This window comes from Hemiscyllium ocellatum, chromosome 8, assembly GCF_020745735.1.
Source record: "Hemiscyllium ocellatum isolate sHemOce1 chromosome 8, sHemOce1.pat.X.cur, whole genome shotgun sequence".
In the NCBI taxonomy this organism is placed as follows: Eukaryota; Metazoa; Chordata; class Chondrichthyes; order Orectolobiformes; family Hemiscylliidae; genus Hemiscyllium; species Hemiscyllium ocellatum.
Window position 1 is genome coordinate 41,887,720 of NC_083408.1, and position 19,395 is coordinate 41,907,114.

General features: G+C 40.5%; 1 protein-coding gene across 5 annotated transcripts in view; it reads right to left on the bottom strand.

Moving 5' to 3' along the window:
* The window catches only part of LOC132818130 (spectrin beta chain, non-erythrocytic 1-like), a 269,507-nt gene that overhangs the window by 101,248 nt on the left and 148,864 nt on the right, over positions 1–19,395 (bottom strand). For all 5 annotated transcript variants that reach the window (XM_060828851.1, XM_060828852.1, XM_060828848.1 and 2 more), the window contains 7 exons: positions 18,498–18,685; positions 14,208–14,325; positions 12,592–12,750; positions 8,763–9,065; positions 7,747–7,897; positions 2,820–3,690; positions 165–302 (listed from right to left, as the gene is read on the bottom strand). In XM_060828851.1, the coding sequence (XP_060684834.1) occupies positions 165–302; positions 2,820–3,690; positions 7,747–7,897; positions 8,763–9,065; positions 12,592–12,750; positions 14,208–14,325; positions 18,498–18,685 (1,928 nt within the window). The remainder of the gene's footprint in view (positions 1–164; positions 303–2,819; positions 3,691–7,746; positions 7,898–8,762; positions 9,066–12,591; positions 12,751–14,207; positions 14,326–18,497; positions 18,686–19,395) is intronic.

A 19,395-nucleotide genomic window follows, 5' to 3' on the forward strand; every position in this document is an offset into this window, starting at 1 on the left:
TGAAGAGGAAACTATTTTCTGATTACATCTTTTATGTAAAACTTAAAGGGATGAACTCATCCTCATCCATTGTCTCTCATCCTCTTCATCACTCAGAATGTTGTTCCGCAGGATAATGAATCACTAAGCAATATGTGGTGAATGGAAACATGTTGGAAATATACCTGAGGTTCACATGATCCTGACATTCTTTCACCTCTTGTGTACTTGGGTGGCCAGTCTCTACCAAGTGGTTCGCTGTACTATTTACTTTAGTGATCCGAGATCCCAAATTGTTCATTTCCTGTACCAGGGTTTCAAACCTGTACAAAACAAAGGTAGATTGCACTATGCATTTAAAAGTCACAACAAATAAGCTGTTGAATGTAACATATTATAATACGTATTCATTGCACATTTTGTTTTGCTAAAATGGTGATCACCACTCAATTATTCTGAAGTACCTAATTGCATAATATACAGCTCATCATGCACCAATTCTGTTCATCCTAATTGTTGAAAAACCACTAAAATAAACACAATTCAGCAAGTTCAAAGCTGCAATGCAATTTCTGGATTGAGACAATATTACAAATTATTTTAATGCATCTTAATTCTGTGATTGGATTACTGGCTCGGAAATGCTTTATTAATCCCTTTACAATTTAATTTGCACTTTGAAATAGTCAACGAACCATTAACTTTGGCTAAACCTTTGGACAGAACTAAAAACCAAAGATCTGCAGATGTTGGAAATCAGAAATTTCTGGAAAACTCAGCAGATGTGGCAAATGTTTTGATTTTGCTATGGGCGAGACTGTTCTGCCCTTTCTTGTGCAATAAATATCACAGATATAAAATATTTTTAAAAATACAAAGTTACAGTGGGGGGATGCTTTCATTAGGGCAATTTTAATATAAACAATTCACCAACAATCTATCAGGTTGATTTTTACACACTAGCCTAATTTATTCTTAATTGGAGTAAATGCAAAGTAATAGTGGGAAACTACAATACAGACACTTTATCTAATACTGCTGATTGCTTGCTGGGCAAATTAAGTTGAAGTTGTCCCTGTTGTGTCTAACTAGTGCTAGACCTTCAACTGGAAGGATTATTCAGTTTCTATATGGCCAAAACACAACCATTTTTATTCTTCCATTTCAAATAAGTGGCATAGTGGCTCAGTAATTAGCACTGTTGCCTCACAGTACCTGGGACCTGGGTTAAATTCCTGCCTCTGGGCGACTGTCTGTGTGGAGTTTGCACATTCTCCCTGTGTCTGGATGGGTTTCCTCCCACAGTCCAAAGATGAGCAGATTAGGTGAATTGGCCATGCTAAAGTGCCCATAGTGTTAGGTGCATTAGTCAGAGGGAGATGGGTCTGGGTGGGTTACTCTTCAGAGGGTTGGTGTGGACTTGTTGGGCCAAAGGGCCTGTTTTCACACTTTAGGGAATCTAATTTAAAATTTTATTTCAATATTCTTTTCCAATTTCATTTTTAAACAATCTCTGTTTTATTAGCTAGTTGCGGAAACATTTCATTCTCTAATAACCTGTTCCGATTCACTTTTTTCTAATTACCCTCTTGGGTTTTCTAGCGATAATTCATTGATTCTGTCCCCTTTGTTTCCTTTTCACCAAACAGCTAACTATTTATGTTCAAAATTTCTTGTCAGCTTCCACCTTAACTTCCCCTGTTCTACCAATATGGCCTCAGTAAATATAAATTGTTTTCCGAATCAGTACCCGAATCAATGGGTCATCCACCAGAACAGATCAAATCACTTCCAAGTACATTAAATTGGAAGATAGCATAAACCACAAAGAAGTGTCAGAATGATATGATTTAAGATAAAGGAGAGGTCAAATATTTAAGCTTGCATATGGTAAAGTGGGAGAAATGGAAGTGGTAACATAGGATAGCATGATGGCTCAGTGGTTAGCACTGCTGCCTCACAGCACCAGGGATCTGGGTTCAATTCCAGCCTCGGATGACTATGTGTGTGGAGTTTGCATATTCTCCCCACGAATGCATAGTCCGGATGCTCCCACAATCCAAAGATGTACAGGTTAGGTGAGTTTGCAATGCTAAATTGCCCATAATGTTCAGGGACACGTGGGTTAGGTGCCTTGGTCAGGAGTAAATGGGTCTGGGTGAGTTAGACCTTGGAGGCCAAATGGCTGGTTTCCACCCTGCAGGATTTCTATGATGATTCTAACTCTAAAGTCAAGTTAAACACACACCATCAGGAACTTTGAGTAATGAATTTAATAAAATTTCTTCATGATGAAACTCCATAGGTGGAGAGAATGCAGATTTGGAATACATATGATTTTAACTGCGTTGCTTAAAGCGATTACAATGTCTAACACAAGAGCTGAATACAGTGGATGCTGGAACTCTGAAATAAAAACTTAACTTGCTGAAAATATTCCTTAGGCTGGGCAGTATCTATGGAGAGGGAAAAGAGTCAACACTTCAAGCCTGTGACTTTACTTCAGAACTGAAAGCTTAAAGTTAAAAATCACACAACACTAGGTTATATTCCAAGAAGTTTATTTGGAAGCACTAGCTGTTGGACCATAATCTAGTGTTGTGTGGTTTCTAACTTTGTACACCCAGTCCAAAACTGGCATCTCCAAATCATGAAAGCTCAAAAACCTTAAACAAAACCGTTCCTTTTCTCTTCACTGAAACTGCCCGAGCCATTAATGACAGTCATCATGGCCCTCCCTAACAGATCATTAAATTCGTGAGGATTTGAGAGAATAACATTTTCCCTTGCACAATCTGAATGGGCAAATGAAATAAATTATTTGCATTCGCGGCTTGTACCTGTGCTCCACTACTTCCAGATCATCAAGTTTCTTTGGAATCTCTACGCCTTCCAGCCACTTCTCCTTCTCGTTCATCCACAATTCACAAGCATCAGCTTCACTAAACATAATATAGAGAGCAAGGGCGTCCTGCAGACGCTGCCTCCGGAGATCAGCTAGAGCCACGAGATCTGCATATAGCTCCTTTATCTCCCACTGTCTGTCCTTTATTTCTGGTAATTTCCTGAACTCCTCTGGAAGGCTCTGGAGCTGTTTGTTCAGAGCATCAATAGCTATCCCAGACTTCATGATCTCATCTGTAAGGTCCCTATGTTTCTTCACCAGTGTCTGTGTGGAAAATTCATCATGGCCAACATCATCAGAAGACACGATGCGATATGTGTCCTGCAACCAGATTTTGACATCGTCTGCATCCACTTGGAATTGGAAGAAGTTCTGTGCATCCTGAAGGTTCTGTTTGCGGAAGGCAGCCAGCTCCTCCAAATCCTTCCACATGGCAAGGACCTCGTCTATCCGTTTCTTGATCTCAGGCGAAGCAAAGTGCTTCTGTGCAATCATATCTCGGCCTTCTTTAATTGTTTGCTGCAGGTGTGTGCTGAGGCCGCCCAACTCATCCTCCAGTGCCTTATGTTTGCTTTGCAGAATCACAATACTGGTGATATCTTTTCCGTAATCCTGCGAAGAGAAGATCTGCTCTCTTTCCCGAATCCAGCCCTCAGTCTCCGCCATCTCCCAGAAGAACCTCCAAAGACAGCGGGACTGCTCCAGACGAGCTTTCCGCTCAGCAGCCAACACACAAAGCTCTTCGTAACACAGTTCCAGGTGGTTGACACGATCTTTGATCACATTGGGATCACAAGGGGTGTAACCTGGAAAAGAGATTCACAACTAATCATTAAGTGCATCATTAAGAATGTTGTGGTGCTCAACCACGCTTAGTCTCACAGAAAACATGGGGAGAATGTGAATGAGTGAGTTGCACATAACTTTCCAGCATCAGTCGATCCCTTCACTATATTACAATTTCAAACTAAACTGCTTATTAATCAATCAGCTCTAGCTGGTGAGGTCTGCTGAACTGGTTAGCAGACTCTGGGGCAATTCAATCTGTATGTAAACAGTACAGGAAATAAGGTTCCTAAGCTAACTTGCATGGAGTGAATTGGTACAATGTTGGATTTCATTTCACAGAATCAGAGAATGGGTACAGCACAGAAGAGTGGACATTCAGCCTATCGTGTTAGTGTCAGCCCTCTGCAAAAGGGATTCACTTGGTTTCGGTCCACTGTTTTTACAACATGCTATCATTGATATTTTCTCTTCAGATAATGATCATCATGAAATTTTCCTCTACCACATCCTCAGGCAGTATATTCCAAATCCTAATCTCTTGTTGTGTGAAAACCTTTCCCTCATGTTACCTTCACCTTTTTGGCCAATCACTTTCAACTGATGTCGAGTCTACTCGATCTTTCTGCCTAACTACTCTGTCCAGACCTTTCACGATTTTGAATAGGTCTGTCAAACCTTCTTCCAATCTTCTCTGAGAAGGACAGATTTCTTCACTCTGTTTAATAAAAGTAAACGTTTTATAAGCATTCTTATGAATCCTACTTCAATCTTTCACATCCTCCAAAAGTGTGATGACTAGAACTAGACACAGCACTCCAACTGAGGTCAAGCTAATGCTTTATATATATCTACCATAATGCTCTTGCTTTTGTATTCAGTTATCTTTGTTACAAAGCCCAGCATTCCATATGCTCTATTCAGCACTCTTCTTGCCATCCTCAATCACTTGCCTAACTGTACAGCTAGTTCTTGCATCCACTTTAAAATTGTACCACATTTTAAACACAACTGCCTGACCCCATCTTCCAAGCACAATGGATTAATTCATTCTATTTACATCACATTTCACCTGCAAGTTGTCTATCCATTTGACCAAGCTATCTGCTCGCTTTGAATTTCAAAATGATTCTCCTCACAACTCACTTCACTTTCAAAATTCATATCGTCCTCAAAATTTGACACTATGCCCTGCATAGTCAAGTCTAGGACATTAATATACATCAAGACAGGCAGGGATACTAACATCAACCCCTAGGTAACCTTCCTCTGGTGTGAGAAACATCCATTAACCATTACTTGGTTTCCTGTCACAAATCCCCTTTCCTGCAATGCCACCCTCTAGATTAGAAATTGAATATGAAAAGTAATGAAGAAATAGACAAATCATATCATGAGCAACTCTGACCAACAGAAAAAAAATCTGAATTCTAATTTGAGAATCTAATTTGCATGCCTACAGTTGTAATGCATTGCCAGCATTGAGAGTTATAAGGTAGCCAGGAAGGATCTAAAGAGAGAGCTAAGAGCAGCGAGAAGGGCACATGAAAAGTCCTTAGTTGGTAGGATTAGGGAAAACCCAAAGGCTTTCTATAGGTATGTCAGGAATAAAAGGATGACTAGGGTAGATATCTGTTCAGTCAAGGATAGTAGTGGGAAGTTGTGCGTGGAGGCGGAGGAGATTGGAGAGACACTAAATCAATACTTTTCGTCAGTATTCACTCAGGAACAGGACACTGTTGCTGATGTGAATATTGAGTCACAAGTGATTAGAATGGATGGCCTTGAGGTATGTAGGGAAGAGGTCTGGGGAATACTGGAAAGGATGAAAATAGATAAGTCCCCTGGGCCTGATGGCATTTATCCTAGGATCCTCTGGGAAGCTAGGGAGGAGATAGCGGAGCCATTGGCCTTGATTTTTATGTCGTCGTTGTCTACGGGAATAGTGCCAGAAGACTGGAGGATAGCGAATGTGGTCCCCTTGTTCAAGAAGGGGAGTAGGGATAGCCCTAGTAACTATAGGCCAGTGAGTCTCACTTCTGTTGTGGGCAAAGTCTTAGAAAGAATTGTAAGGGATAGGATTTATGAACATCTGGATAGGAATAATGTGATCAAGGATAGTCAGCATGGTTTTGTGAAGGGCAGGTCGTGCCTCACAAACCTTATTGAGTTCTTTGGGAAGGTGACCAAGGAAGTGGACGAGGGTAAAGCAGTAGATGTGGTGTATATGGATTTTAGCAAGGCGTTCGATAAGGTACCCCATGGTAGGCTAATGCAAAAACTACGGAGGTATGGCATTGAGGGTGCATTAGAGGTTTGGATTAGGAATTGGCTGGCTGGAAGGAGACAGAGGGTAGTAGTTGATGGTATAGGTTCATCTTGGAGTGCAGTTACTAGCGGTGTTCCACAAGGATCTGTTTTGGGACCATTGCTGTTTGTCATTTTTCTAAATGACCTAGAGGAGGGACTTGAAAGCTGGGTGAGCAAGTTTGCGGATGACACGAAAGTCGGTGGAGTTGTGGACAGCGAAGAAGGATGTGGCAGGTTACAGCGGGATATAGATAAGTTGCAGAGATGGGCAGAAAGGTGGCAAATGGAGTTCAATGTAGCTAAGTATGAAGTCATTCACTTTGGTAGGAGTAACAAGAAGATGGATTACTGGGCTAATGGTAGGCTACTTGGTAGTGTGGATGAGCAGAGGGATCTTGGTGTCCATGTACACAGATCTCTGAAAGTTGCCACCCAGGTAAAGAGTGCTGTGAAGAAGGCATATGGTGTACTGGGCTTTATTGGTAGAGGAATTGAGTTCCGGAGTCCTGAGGTCATGTTGCAGTTGTATAAGACTCTGGTGCGGCCTCACCTGGAGTATTGTGTGCAGTTTTAGTCGCCATACTATAGGAAGGATATGGAGGCATTGGAACGAGTGCAGAGGAGGTTTACCAGGATGTTGCCTGGCATGGTAGGAAGATCGTATGAGGAAAGGCTGAGGCACTTGGGGCTGTTCTCATTGGAGAAAAGAAGGTTTAGGGGAGATTTGATAGAGGTGTACAAGATGATTAGGGGTTTAGATAGTGTTGACAGTGAGAACCTTTTTCCGCTAATGGAGTCAGCTGTTACTAGGGGACACAGCTTTAAATTAAGGGGTGGTAGGTATAGGACAGATGTTAGGGGTAGATTCTTTACTCAGCGGGTTGTGAGTTCATGGAATGCCCTTCAGTAGCAGTGGTGGACTCTCCCTCTTTATGGTCATTTAAGCGGGCATTGGATAAGCATATGGATGTTATTGGGCTAGTGTAGGTTAGGTAGGCTTCGGTCGGCGCAACATCGAGGGCCGAAGGGCCTGTACTGTGCTGTATTTTTCTATGTTCTATGTTCATTACTCAAGACAAAAGACATAAGATTATTTTCAAACATAATAAGTAGCAACAAAACTGACTTCCATTTTTGTCTGCACTGGTTCTAAATCTTGTTTTGTCAAACAAAATCTCCTGCCCTCAGTTCTTCGCATTTTAAATGCTCTTAAATTTGACAACATTGCATACTAAATTGGCAAGCCTGCTCAAAGTCCACATAGATAAATAGATTAAGTAAAGATGTACTTTTGGACAATACCAAATGCAAAGTATAACTGATGTGGAAGAGCAAGGAAGAAACAAAAAAGGAGTCTATTCCTAAATACCAAGACAGTGGAATTTCATGAGGCATTTGTACAGGTACCATCATCCAATTAAAATGGACATTCTGTGAGCTTTGTCAGGTTGACACAGATGATCCCCATTATACTATTATAAAAGCAAGGTGAATTGTTGTGGTCAATACTTATTCCTCAAGTAACAACAGATTGTCTAATTGCGCAGCCTTGTTTCATGCAAATTGTTATAAAACGCATACACATATATAAGATCTAGTGTTTATGCAGGAATATACAATAGTGGAAGGGCTCCATAAAAAGGTACAGCAACAAAAATCGGAAATGAAAGTTTTGCAGTTGTTTTTGCCAATTAGCTGATGGTCTTTATTAGGACTTAAACAGGATGCGAAGTAGAGGACATTACAGGAGAAACATCAACAGGTACCTTCGCCTTCAGCAAATTTGAGGGCTCCTGCATTAACCAACTTCAATCTATCTGCTTGAATCGCAATGTCAGCTTCCACCAGTGTATGTTTTTGAAGCAGGTCCTCCACACCCATTAAATGTTTACCAAAATCCTGTGATAGCAGTCGTACCTGAAAAGAAAGGGAAGTATTAGCTTTCTAAAATAAGTATGATTTAAAAAAAACACAAACACATACACCCATATAAATCAAAATGACATTGTTTCTAAGTTTAGTAAGTTAAACACTCATGAATTAGAAAGTGAACCTCATGATGTAAATGTTTTTAAAATGACACAAATGCCAGCCAATATTTCCAGTGTAATGCTGTCCGTGATGAGCTAAGAAAGTATTTGATTTTAGGAATCAAGTGGTCCCCTCGAAAACTTTAACTAGGACTAAATATTACACATATATTACACTTGATTAAAGGCCAGGTAAAATTCAGGTATCATACACGGAAATTTCACTAAATAGTACTTTACATGATACGATCCTCTTATTTAGAAAAGAGGATACCCTTGGTTTTATTACACGAGATCAACAAGCTTTTTATAATGAAACTGACGTATTTTACTCAATAAGAAATGGGATGAAAAAGTTAAATCACATTCTGCAGAGCATGATGAAACTCAACCTTTATTTACTGCTGAAAATAAGATTAGCGGCAAATAATCATTAATAGCTTTATTCTGCCCATTAATTCCCCAACACAAAGCTAGAGAGTGGTGGAAACTGGGTTAGCTGACAAAACTGAAAAGGTAATGGCAGTTCTACTATTGTATGAAACTTGTAAAATTGCCGAATCTAGAAAGAAAATCTGAAAACAAACCATCAAAGTAGTCTATCAATTATGCTGCAATTTTATTTTTCCAAAGTAGAATTGATGATATTGGAAGGTCCAAATAATCATTCATTGCCTTTGCCCCATTAGTACAAGAATGTCAACACATGAGTACATGATATATACCCAAAAAGGTCTCATCGTAGCACCTACTTTCATTTCATCCATCCAATCAATGATATGAAGCATCTCCTGGAAAATCTTCTGAAGGGCCAAGTTCATTTCCAGTCTTGCTCGCCTCGCATTAAGCAGCTCCAACAGGTACTCCCACAGCCGCATGATGTTGTCCTTTCTGGCATTAATACGTTTAATATCATGGTAATTTTCAGCCTCCAGTTCCAGGGACACATCCACAAGGGCCTGCACACGTTCTTCATAAGCAGCAATATCAGCCTCAATTGCCTCATGCTTCTTCATAGCTGCTTCCACAGCAGACAGATCATAGCCAAAATTATCCTGTGGTCAAAGTGGACAAATTAAATGATAAATACTTCAGAAACTAGAACTACTCAGTGATAAGTTTTAACCCTATGACTGAATGAAAGAAAAACAGCAAAATTGTACGTCAACTTTGCCACTTGTCAGGCCAAAGCAATGTTAATGCAAACATGCTCGGCACTTTTGTAAAATGACAAGATACTGAAGCATCCATACACTATATGTTGTTCTCAATTTACAGTAACATGCAAGAACACTGCATCAGAAGCCAGGAACATCAGCACATTGAGACAGCCACAGGAAGTAGTAAATGGATCAGAAAATAACTCAGGATGAAAAGTAAACACACAGAAGGCCACAGCAGAACATCATCCTGTAATGTTATATGACTTCACATGTTGCTTTCAAGCCTGCATTATCAACAAAATGCAAATAGCACTTCATCCAATGCAATGCAGCAAAAATAAACACCAAGCACTTTTATTTTGGCTATAGTGTCTGATTGAACAGATTCTGTGGTGGGAAGGTAAAAGCAAGCTGACCAATGCAATTTAACATTCAAATGTCATCATCAGCTCTGAATCCCAAGATCCAGATACAGACTGTTTATTCAGACAATATAACCACCAGTAGATAGTTGCATTAGAATGTGTGCAATGGTATTTGGAACCTGATATAATTCCTATCTTGCAATGATGTTTATGTGCTTTGGAGGTACAATAGTCTGGATCTTGCTGGTAAAATAATTGTGATTTAACAATGCATTATTATGAATGTGCAAATTGACCAAATTCACCAGATTGAGATACAACAGCTGAATTACACATCTCCAAAACTTGCCAGCAGATTTACACCACTCTGCTACTTTCTCGTCACCAATAGCACCTTGCCCTCAACCTCACTGTTATTGCTAAATCTTGATGAACTTTCACATTACCCGTTAAACTCCTAACAGAACAGCAACCCTGAAATGTAACAAATCACCTCATCAACATGATAACTGCTAATGCAACTATTTCGACTTCGAAAGGGGACAATTTAAAATGCTCAATGTCATTCCTGCATGCAGTCAATTGTTACTAGAGATTTTAAATACATCAAATTATATTTTTAATTTTGCTTCTTCAATTTTCTTTACCTTTTTTCACTCCCTTAATCTAAATATTTCTTTCCTTCCCTTTATCTTTTAGCTGATTTTACTGTAATTCATCCACCTCCTCAGGTATTCCTCTATTCCTTTCTCACTGGGGTGGCATGGTGGCTCAGTGGTTAGCACTGCTGCCTCACAGTGCCAGGTTCGATTCCAGCCTCAGGCAACATTCTGTATGCAGTTTGCACATTCTCCCCCTGTCTGTGTGGGTTTTCTCTGGGTGCTCTGGTTTCCTCCCACAGTCCACGCATGTGCAGTTTTGGTGGACTGGCACATAGCGTCTAGGAATGTATAGGTTGGATGAATTAGCCATGGGAAATGTAGGGTTATAGGGTGGGGGTGTTGGGTCTGCGCTGAATGGCCTGCTTCCACATTGTAGGGACTCTATAATTCTCAATTCAGAAGCTGCACTGGTTACAGAGATATCCCAATTCCAATGTTCACTAAGGCCCTGCATGGTGTTGCTATCAACTTGCATTCCAACAAGATGTGCTGGAAAAATATTTTGAACTAAAGGCTACAGGAAACAGTCGAGCTAAAATTCTACAACAGGCTGCCATCCAGCAAGATCCAGTCCTTTAGTTACAACATTCAACTTAAACAAGGAATGTATGTCTGAGGGGCCAGCCAAATTCATGGATTCTAATAAACTATCTACTGATTCAATGCAGTACACTACTCAAGTAAAACTGACAAAGAACTTTATTAATACTTTGCCTTCACCATCCTGAATTGCTGCTACAAAATAATATTTTTTTTGTGAAAAAAGTCTCTGGGTGATGGCACAGAGTCAAAGACATAAGATTGTGACATTATGTTGAATACATCTTTGAAAACATTCACTTATATCTATGCCAATGCTACAAAATTAATAACTTTAAGATAATACTGAGCACCACTAATAACTATTCCAAGCAGTTTCACTGTGTAACACAGTGAAACTGCAAAAAAGTTTCTTGCCATCTTTGAGGTATAGTCAGATGGGTAGGGACAGAGCATATGTGTAGTCTGCCCAAAGGAAGATCCTTGGCTCATTCTCTGCTCATGCTTCATTCTGAGCCATTTTCCTTGATAGCTTTTGTCATGTCATTGGCCAGTGCCTTTCAGTCTTAGGGGCAGTGCATGGAGGCAGGTCTCCAGTTGAATGGGAATTAAACTTGTGTTGTTGAGCCTACTCAGAAGCACATTCTAGCTACCCCGTTAGCTGAGCGAATGAGTCACCAGAACACAGGAAAGATCTTCAAGTGAGCATTTATAAGAATGTCACAGCTTAAACATAATGTCTGGTGATAAAACTACCATGAATTCCTGCTACACTCCCCTTTGGTTTTATGATGACAGGTTACGCAGGGCAGAGCTGCACATTTTGGTGCATACATAAACTTATCCCATTTTCAAAGTGGCATGTTCACCATTGTATCTGTCATTTCAGTAGTTAAGGATGCATAACAAGAGGAAGCAAGGCGAGTTGGTTTTGGGAAGTGATTACAAAACAAATAGTAGACATTAACAATATAGTTCCTGAAAATAATAAAGTTCCAAATTACCCTTTGAAAATATTATCAACTACACTTGATAATAAACCAGAAAGGAATTCCTACAATTATCTACACTAAGTATGACAACATGTCTACTCCATAGGCAATGAAATACCCTTTCAAAAATCATGTATCACATTATAGATATTTTACACACATCACATGTTTACAATTTTCTATCCAAATACTTTTATATTATAAGAAAATGACCAAAGATGGTGCAAGTGTAAGTTTCTGAATATGTTGCATATCGACCTAGACTTCTATGTTTTTACATCAGCCATTAAAACTGAATATCATTTCTGTGTCAAAAATAAAATTGATTAATTATGGATGGCACAGCATGCTGATTTCTCATATATTCAGTTGTACAACTGGAAAACAGGCAATTAATGGTATAAATCCATTCTAAAATCACATGCAACGCCATTTGGAGTTCAACTGCATTCACACGAAGATGGAAAGGAAATTAGAACGAGTAGCCATTTGAGCTTCACCTTCATGTGAACAGCATTAACACTAGTACACTGGCACATTGTTTGCTCACTACAATATGGTGCCTGTCCCAAGGGGAATTACAGATTTGAAATTTGTGAGAAACACAGAATAAGGAACTATAAAGCATGGTTACATGAGTATAATTCTGCGCAATTACATTTCTCAGTAACTCCCAGACATTGTACCAAATTTAGACTGGAACAGACTGTAAAATCTTCATTGATAAATGGGGTCTGTGCTTAGAGCAATCTGCAAATTGATAAGGTCTTTCAGTATGTTCCTAATAATACGGCATTACCCATTGGCTCACTGTATATCTGTTGCTCATTTTCTGTGATTAAATGAAATGGTTTGTTACCTGCGAAACAAGCCGCTGATTCTCACATAGCCACGTCTCTCTCATAAGTGCCTTGCGGTCAAAACGGCGAGCCAGCTGCTCCAGTTTCTCCTGTCTGATAAGTTCATTTCTCAGGGCCAACTCACGTTCGTGCTCTGCTTTCTCCAGCCGTTCCCAGCCCTAATCGTATTCACCAGATACAAAGGTCACAAATGATGAGATGTTAGATAAGCCATCACTTAATAAAAACATTTTTGCTTGGCTGATGTGAAACTGATTTAATTCAGTGAACTGAAATTGCTTGTTCCATGTGAATGTCCTTGCCCTCATTCATTGGTTTCACAGAAAAGAAAATGTTGGTGTGATATTAAAGTGTCATGGAATCCTCGGAGCCAGGACACTGAGTGAACTGCTGGTTCAATCCCATGTCCTTGGGTTAATTTTCTCAGCTATGCCAATATGACCAAGCATTTTTGTGAGCTGTTCCTAAATGGCATTTACAACCTGGTTATTTCATTGACTTCCCATTGCTGAAGGCAATACATGAGACTATGAGAACGTGGAATAAACGACACAAAGTGCACAATGTACCCAAGTAACATTGAGGGAGAAAGTGTCCAAAAGATTTTTTCATCCAAACAATCCAAAAAAGTTTTAGAATTGTGATCGAATGCTCATTTACATTGCACTCAGTTTCCAATGTGATCACAAACATAAAAGAAGGGCTCATCATTTCTAATACGCTAGCAGAGCACACTCCTGTCTGATCCTCTACCTCTACTGATTTCAGGATTTCTATCAGGAAAGAAATGTGGGCTTTCAGTGTCTGCAGGTTGGGGAGAGGAGTTTTAAACAGGGAGCTAAGATCCCACTGTTAACCACTATCCAGTGTGGATCTTCACAAGCCTGCAATGTCCTACAAAGTTGTTCGGAAAACTTACTGATGAAATACAATTCACCTTGTTTGGTGAAAAGGTCAATAAAGGGTAATTAGGGATGGACAATAAATGCTGGCCCTGCTAATGACAATACATCCTGAGAGCAAATAAAAATAATGTGGGCTTTCTCAGAATGATATGAAGTATCTATAACCCACTTCTGCTGCAAGCACAGGGGACAACTTTTGACAGTGTTTTACTTCATACAACGCACTTAGAGACATCTGCAAGGAATATCAGAAATGCAAACTCTGTACAACAGGAGGAAGCAAGCAAAATGGGTGAAAATATACGAAGTCTCCTATTGAAATGAACATTTTCAGAATGAAAACACAAGTGAGTTCACTTTGCACAACATACCTACTGAAGTATCATTTTGAAAAAGGGAACTTTTGAACACAAGTTAAATAACAATCAAAATTTGTTTAGCCATATATGGAACCTAAAACTGAATGTTTGCATGGGACATTTAATCTGATTAATTTATTTGCAAATGACAAATAGAACGCTGATGTACCCTTTATACCTACAAACTCTCCCCAGTATACTTGTTTAATTGAAAAGCTCTATTAGAATGCCTCTGTAAATCTCCCTTATCCAAGGGTTAAATTCAATCACAATTAAAAAGATTAAACACGTTTGGGTTGTTCTGCATTCTCAAACAGACTGGTGCAAATTGTGAGTGCAGGAAGCTCTTACCCTGTTAATATCGGAGATGAGCTTCCCTTCATGCGGTGTATACACTTTCTGATTGTTTGCCCTCATCCTGCTCTGGATGGAGAACAGTAGCACCTCGAGATTACCCTTCTCCTGGAACCTGTTGAAGGATGGCAGCTTTCGTCATTTTTGATACAATTCAAAAAGAAAGAATACGTTAAAACCAAAAAGCAATGCTACAACAGTTCTGAAACTGTGCACTGGAAATTAGACCTTAGTGTTCATGCTGAGAAGAGAGCCATGACAATTTGAGAAAATATTTCATTTGTCCTTTCAGCAAAGATGCCAAAGCAATGCTGTGCAGTTCTGCTGCTTAAGTTTTGTTATTGTTAAAGTCTATTTTAGGCACCAAAGTGATCAAGCAGTTCAAGCTTTATGTGGTTATTTGTACGCCTTAAATCTTGGGTCTTCTACAGAATGCACTCCACCTTCAGCATTGCATAGAGAAACAAAATGCTGATTAAAAGTGTATGAGCCATTTGAAAGGGCTTCTGCTGCATTGATTTATCCAATCGTGCTGGAATGTAAAACAAACATAGTTTGACATTTAACTGGTTCATAACCTTTACCTGGTCATAGGCAGAAGCTGATTACACAGCACTGCACTGACAGGGAGGCTCTTGGCTGATTTTCAATGGCGACTTGGCACCGCACAGAAGGACAGGGAGGATGCCAGAGGTAAGTGCGAAATGTTGGATGTAATCACCTGTGCCAACTGAAGGGGACAGTGTTGGGGAAGATTTTTTGCCTGTTTCTCGAACTCTGAAAGATTTGATTTCTGGCTGGAAGTCCCAAATCAGTACGTGTAGGAAACTACGCAGTGGCAGACAAAACAATTGACCAGCTATCACAATGACAGCTGTTGTTGCCAGCAAGTGTGAGTGAGATGAATGCAGTTGGAATGGACAAGGATGGGTGTTAAAAGGCAGAGGCATCAACAACATATCAATCAGCATGATTCAATTTCTGCTTTGGGGGGGGGGGAGGTAGGGGTGGAGACAGGTTCCCCTCCATTATAAATGTTCTTCACAATTCCATTGTCAGCTACATTAAGTTGGCATTAACAATGTCCAAATCAACAGGAAGAAAATGTGTATTTATTATGCCAGGCAAAAGAGTAGAGCCAGTGGCCTGAAATTAACCATTCCGCTGATATTACAATATTTTGCTCTTGGATTGTGGAGGCACTGGCAACACAGCATTTAGAATCATAGAATCCCTAGAGTGCAGAAAGAGGCCATTCAGCCCACCAGGTCTGCACCGACTCTCCAAAGAGCAACCCACCCAGACCCAACTCAACCCCCCATTCTATCCCCATAACCCTGCATTTACAATGGCTAATCCACCTAGCCTGCACACTCTTGGACAATACACACAATTTAGTATGGTTAATCCACCTGATCCCCACATCTTTAGAGAAGGAAAATCGTACAGCATGGAAACAGACACTTTGCTCCAACTAGATCATGTCATGTTGCCAAACTAAACTCATCCCAGCAGCGTGCATTTGGCCCACATACCTCCAAACCTTTCACATTCATGCACTTATCCAAATGTGTTTTAAACATTGTAACTGTACACATATCCACCATTTCTTCCTCTGGCAGTTCATTCCACACGTGTAAAAAAACACTCGCTGTGGGAAAAAGGTGCCCCTCATGTCCTTTATAAATTTTTCTCCTCTCACCTTAAAGTTATGCCCCCTAGTTTTGAACTCCCCCACCTTAGAGAAAAAGCCTTAGTTATTCACCTCACTTACGTTCCTTATGATTTTATAAACTTCCATAATGTCACCCCTCAACCTCCTAAGCTCCAACTATGGGAGGAAACTGGAGCACCCAATTGAAATCCTACGCAGACACTAGGAGAACGTGCAGAACACTACAGAGTCACCCCAGGCTGGAATCAAACCCAGATACTAACTCCACGAGATAGCAGTGCTAACTACTGAGCCGCCCATTCACCATGCCACACACTTTATCCATGGTTACCTTGACAGCATAAGTTTCTAAGTTTTAGACAGAGATAAGGAGGAACTTCTTCACTCAGATAGCCAAGGACCTTTGAAAATCTCCACTCTAGAGGACTGTTGAGGCTCAATCATTGAGTATTTTCAAGACAGGACCCAGGGATTTCTAGATAAAATAGTTTCAAAGGGATATGGGCAGGGTGATGATGCTCAGCTGGAAGATCAACCCCATTCTGGTTGAATGGAAGGGCAGGTTTGAGGGGCCGAAAGACCTGCCCCTTGCTTCTTATTGTCTAAGTTCCATAGAGTCCATGACATTGTGAAAGATGGAGTCTTATATCAATCAGATTTAGAGTCATAGAGATATACAGCAGGGAAACAGACCCTTGCCTTTCACTACTGAAATAAATTGACCAGATGGGATAGCAGCATTACAAGAACTGCACAATTTTTACAGCACATTCTGACTCTTATGCTTCCTTCGGACATTTGCCCTCCTTAGTAACAAAGCCTAGTCATATCTTGATTTACATATGGATCTGGTAAATTTATTTAAAGGCATAAAGACATTTTCCATGTTCTATACAAAAGAATGTAATGAGGGCCAAATCTGGTTGCAATCGATCGAGAATCACAATGAATTCATGGCCATTAATTGCAACGCAGACTTCAGTCTGCCTGATCACTTCAATGATATCACTAAACAGCCACGTGCTGTTAATTGGCTGGATGCCTACACAGAAAGGAACCACGGGTGGCTGGCACCAGTTAAAGCCAGCCTGCACTGCTTAAAGGGGAGATGCATTGTGGCTACTGCAGATATTGGCAGCTGTTCAGGAAATGAATCTGTTCTGGGAAATAGTGAATAATAGCACTGCGCAGGCTCCAAGATATCTGGGTTGACCTAGAGACCTTGGCAAAGGAGAGTGAAAGAAAGGGAGCTGTCATTTTCATATGGAGGCTACACATTCAGAAGGCACCAGAGTTCAATGCCAGCGGTGAAGCCCAGAGGGCCGGGTGACATGTTGTGATTAGATTAGATTCCCTTCAGTGTGGAAACAGGCCCTTAGGCCCAACCAGTCCACACCGACCCTCCGAAGAGTAACCCACCCAGACCTGTTTCCCCTCTGACTAATGCACCAAACACTTTGGGCAATTTAGAATGGTCAATTCACTTGACTTGCACATCTTGGGAGGAAACCGGAGCACCCGGAGGAAACCCACACAAATACGGGGAGAATGTGCAAACACAACACATACAATCGCCCAAGGCTGGAATCGAACCTGGTATCCTGGTGCTGTGAGGTAGCAGTGCTAACTACTGAGCCACCATGCTGCCCTCATGATCTCATGATTATGTCTGAAATGGCTGTGCTATTAGCCTCACACTCTGTACCATAGTTGAAAAATGTGGTGCTGGAAAAACACAGCAGGCCAGGCAGCAACCGAGGAGCAGGAGAATCGACATTTCGGGTATAAGCCCTTCTTCAGGAATGAGGGTGGTGTGCCAAACGAGCATAATCACCACTCACACAAAATTCACACCTTTACTTTATTCTTGCATCTTAGCTCTGCTGGAAAGACAAACGACCCTGAATGCTCATCACACCAAACCACACATAGCACTCTGTCAGCTTTTGAAAACTTGAAACCACTGTAGAAGCAACACAAACTTGTAGAATTGTGGCAACAGCCAAACTGAAAAAGTAACTGATGATCCCTCTAAATAATGTTGATATGGCAGGCCCTTTCTGCTTCTGAAAGCAGATTATTTTTGCAGAGGTTTCCAAAAGAGCATCTTTTACCTGTGTACCGTGTACTAGTGGGAATCTAACTGGACCAAAATGGCCTTCTAAAGACCAACAGTACCATCCTGATAACACTTTTGTACAATTTTAATGGAGAGACTTCTATTCCAATCTGCTTCATCTGTTATCACCAATGGCCTTGGTGCAATTAGATCAGATTCCCTCCAGTGTGGAAACAGGTCCTTTGGCCCAACAAGTCCACTTGGACCCTCCGAAGAGTAACCCAACCAGACCCATTCCCCTATCCTATATTTATCCCTGATTAATGCACCGAACACTATGGGCAATTTAGCCTGGCCATTTCACCTAACCTGCGCATCTCTGGATTGTGGGAGGAAACCGGAGCACCCAGAGGACACGGGGAGAATGTGCAATTAATAAGCATTGAGTAATTCCACTGGACAATAAACATCAAAGGTAGTTCTGCAACAGAAAACATTTAAAATGCTGTAAGCAGATGCTGAAGCACACAGCAGCTCTGCTTCTGCAACTTACTTGGAAGGTTTTTCTACTGTGCGGTAAGTGTTGAAGGCCTGTAGCTGTTGTTGCACTCCAGCCAATGAGTTGGCAAACTTCCGGCTGTTGAGGACAATGATGGTTTGCTCAATCCAGATTAGCAAGTCAGATGCTAGTTGTTCATACTTGTCAATCATTTTCTGCGTTTCAATTGCATTGTCCAATACCTGCACAAATATATAGCACACTGTAGGACATGTTGAGCTCTCATAACATTGAAAGACTGGAATTCTTCCAATTTAATCAGATAGACAAAGATATTGTTGACTGTTGGATGCTGATTTGTCCTACACCTTCTTATTCATATAAAATGCCAAATTTTCCACAATTGAGATACAAGATAAATAAAAGTGAGCAACAGTCCACAGAAAAATAAATTACAGACTTCACAAGCCTTGAGCCGACAATAAGTTGGTTGCATTGTCCTAATAACCCTGGGTTAGCCAGAAGTGAAAGAGGCTGTGTTAACTATATATAAGCTTCACTGGTCTTGTTCAAATTTTGGGGGTGAATGGAGGTGGTTTGGAGAAGAAAATAACAATTTCAAAATTTCCACAGTACTGCAATGCTACGTATTCTTTCAAATGATTTGAACCTTTCCAATCCTTTCCCCCTCCACGGCTGTTGCTTTCACCTTACAGGAGTAATTACTTGGTGGAACAGAGGGATTTGGAGTGCCATTTGTTAAACGTTGACTAGGCCATTTAGTCCTCCAAGCTAATTCTGCCCTTCAATGAGATTGTTGCTGATCTATGATCGAACTCCACATACTTATCTTTGCCCAAATCCTTTAGTATCTTTGGATAACCAAAACCTACCAATTTAAGATTTAAAGTTAACAATTGATCTAGCATCAATTACTGTTTGCAGAAGAGTG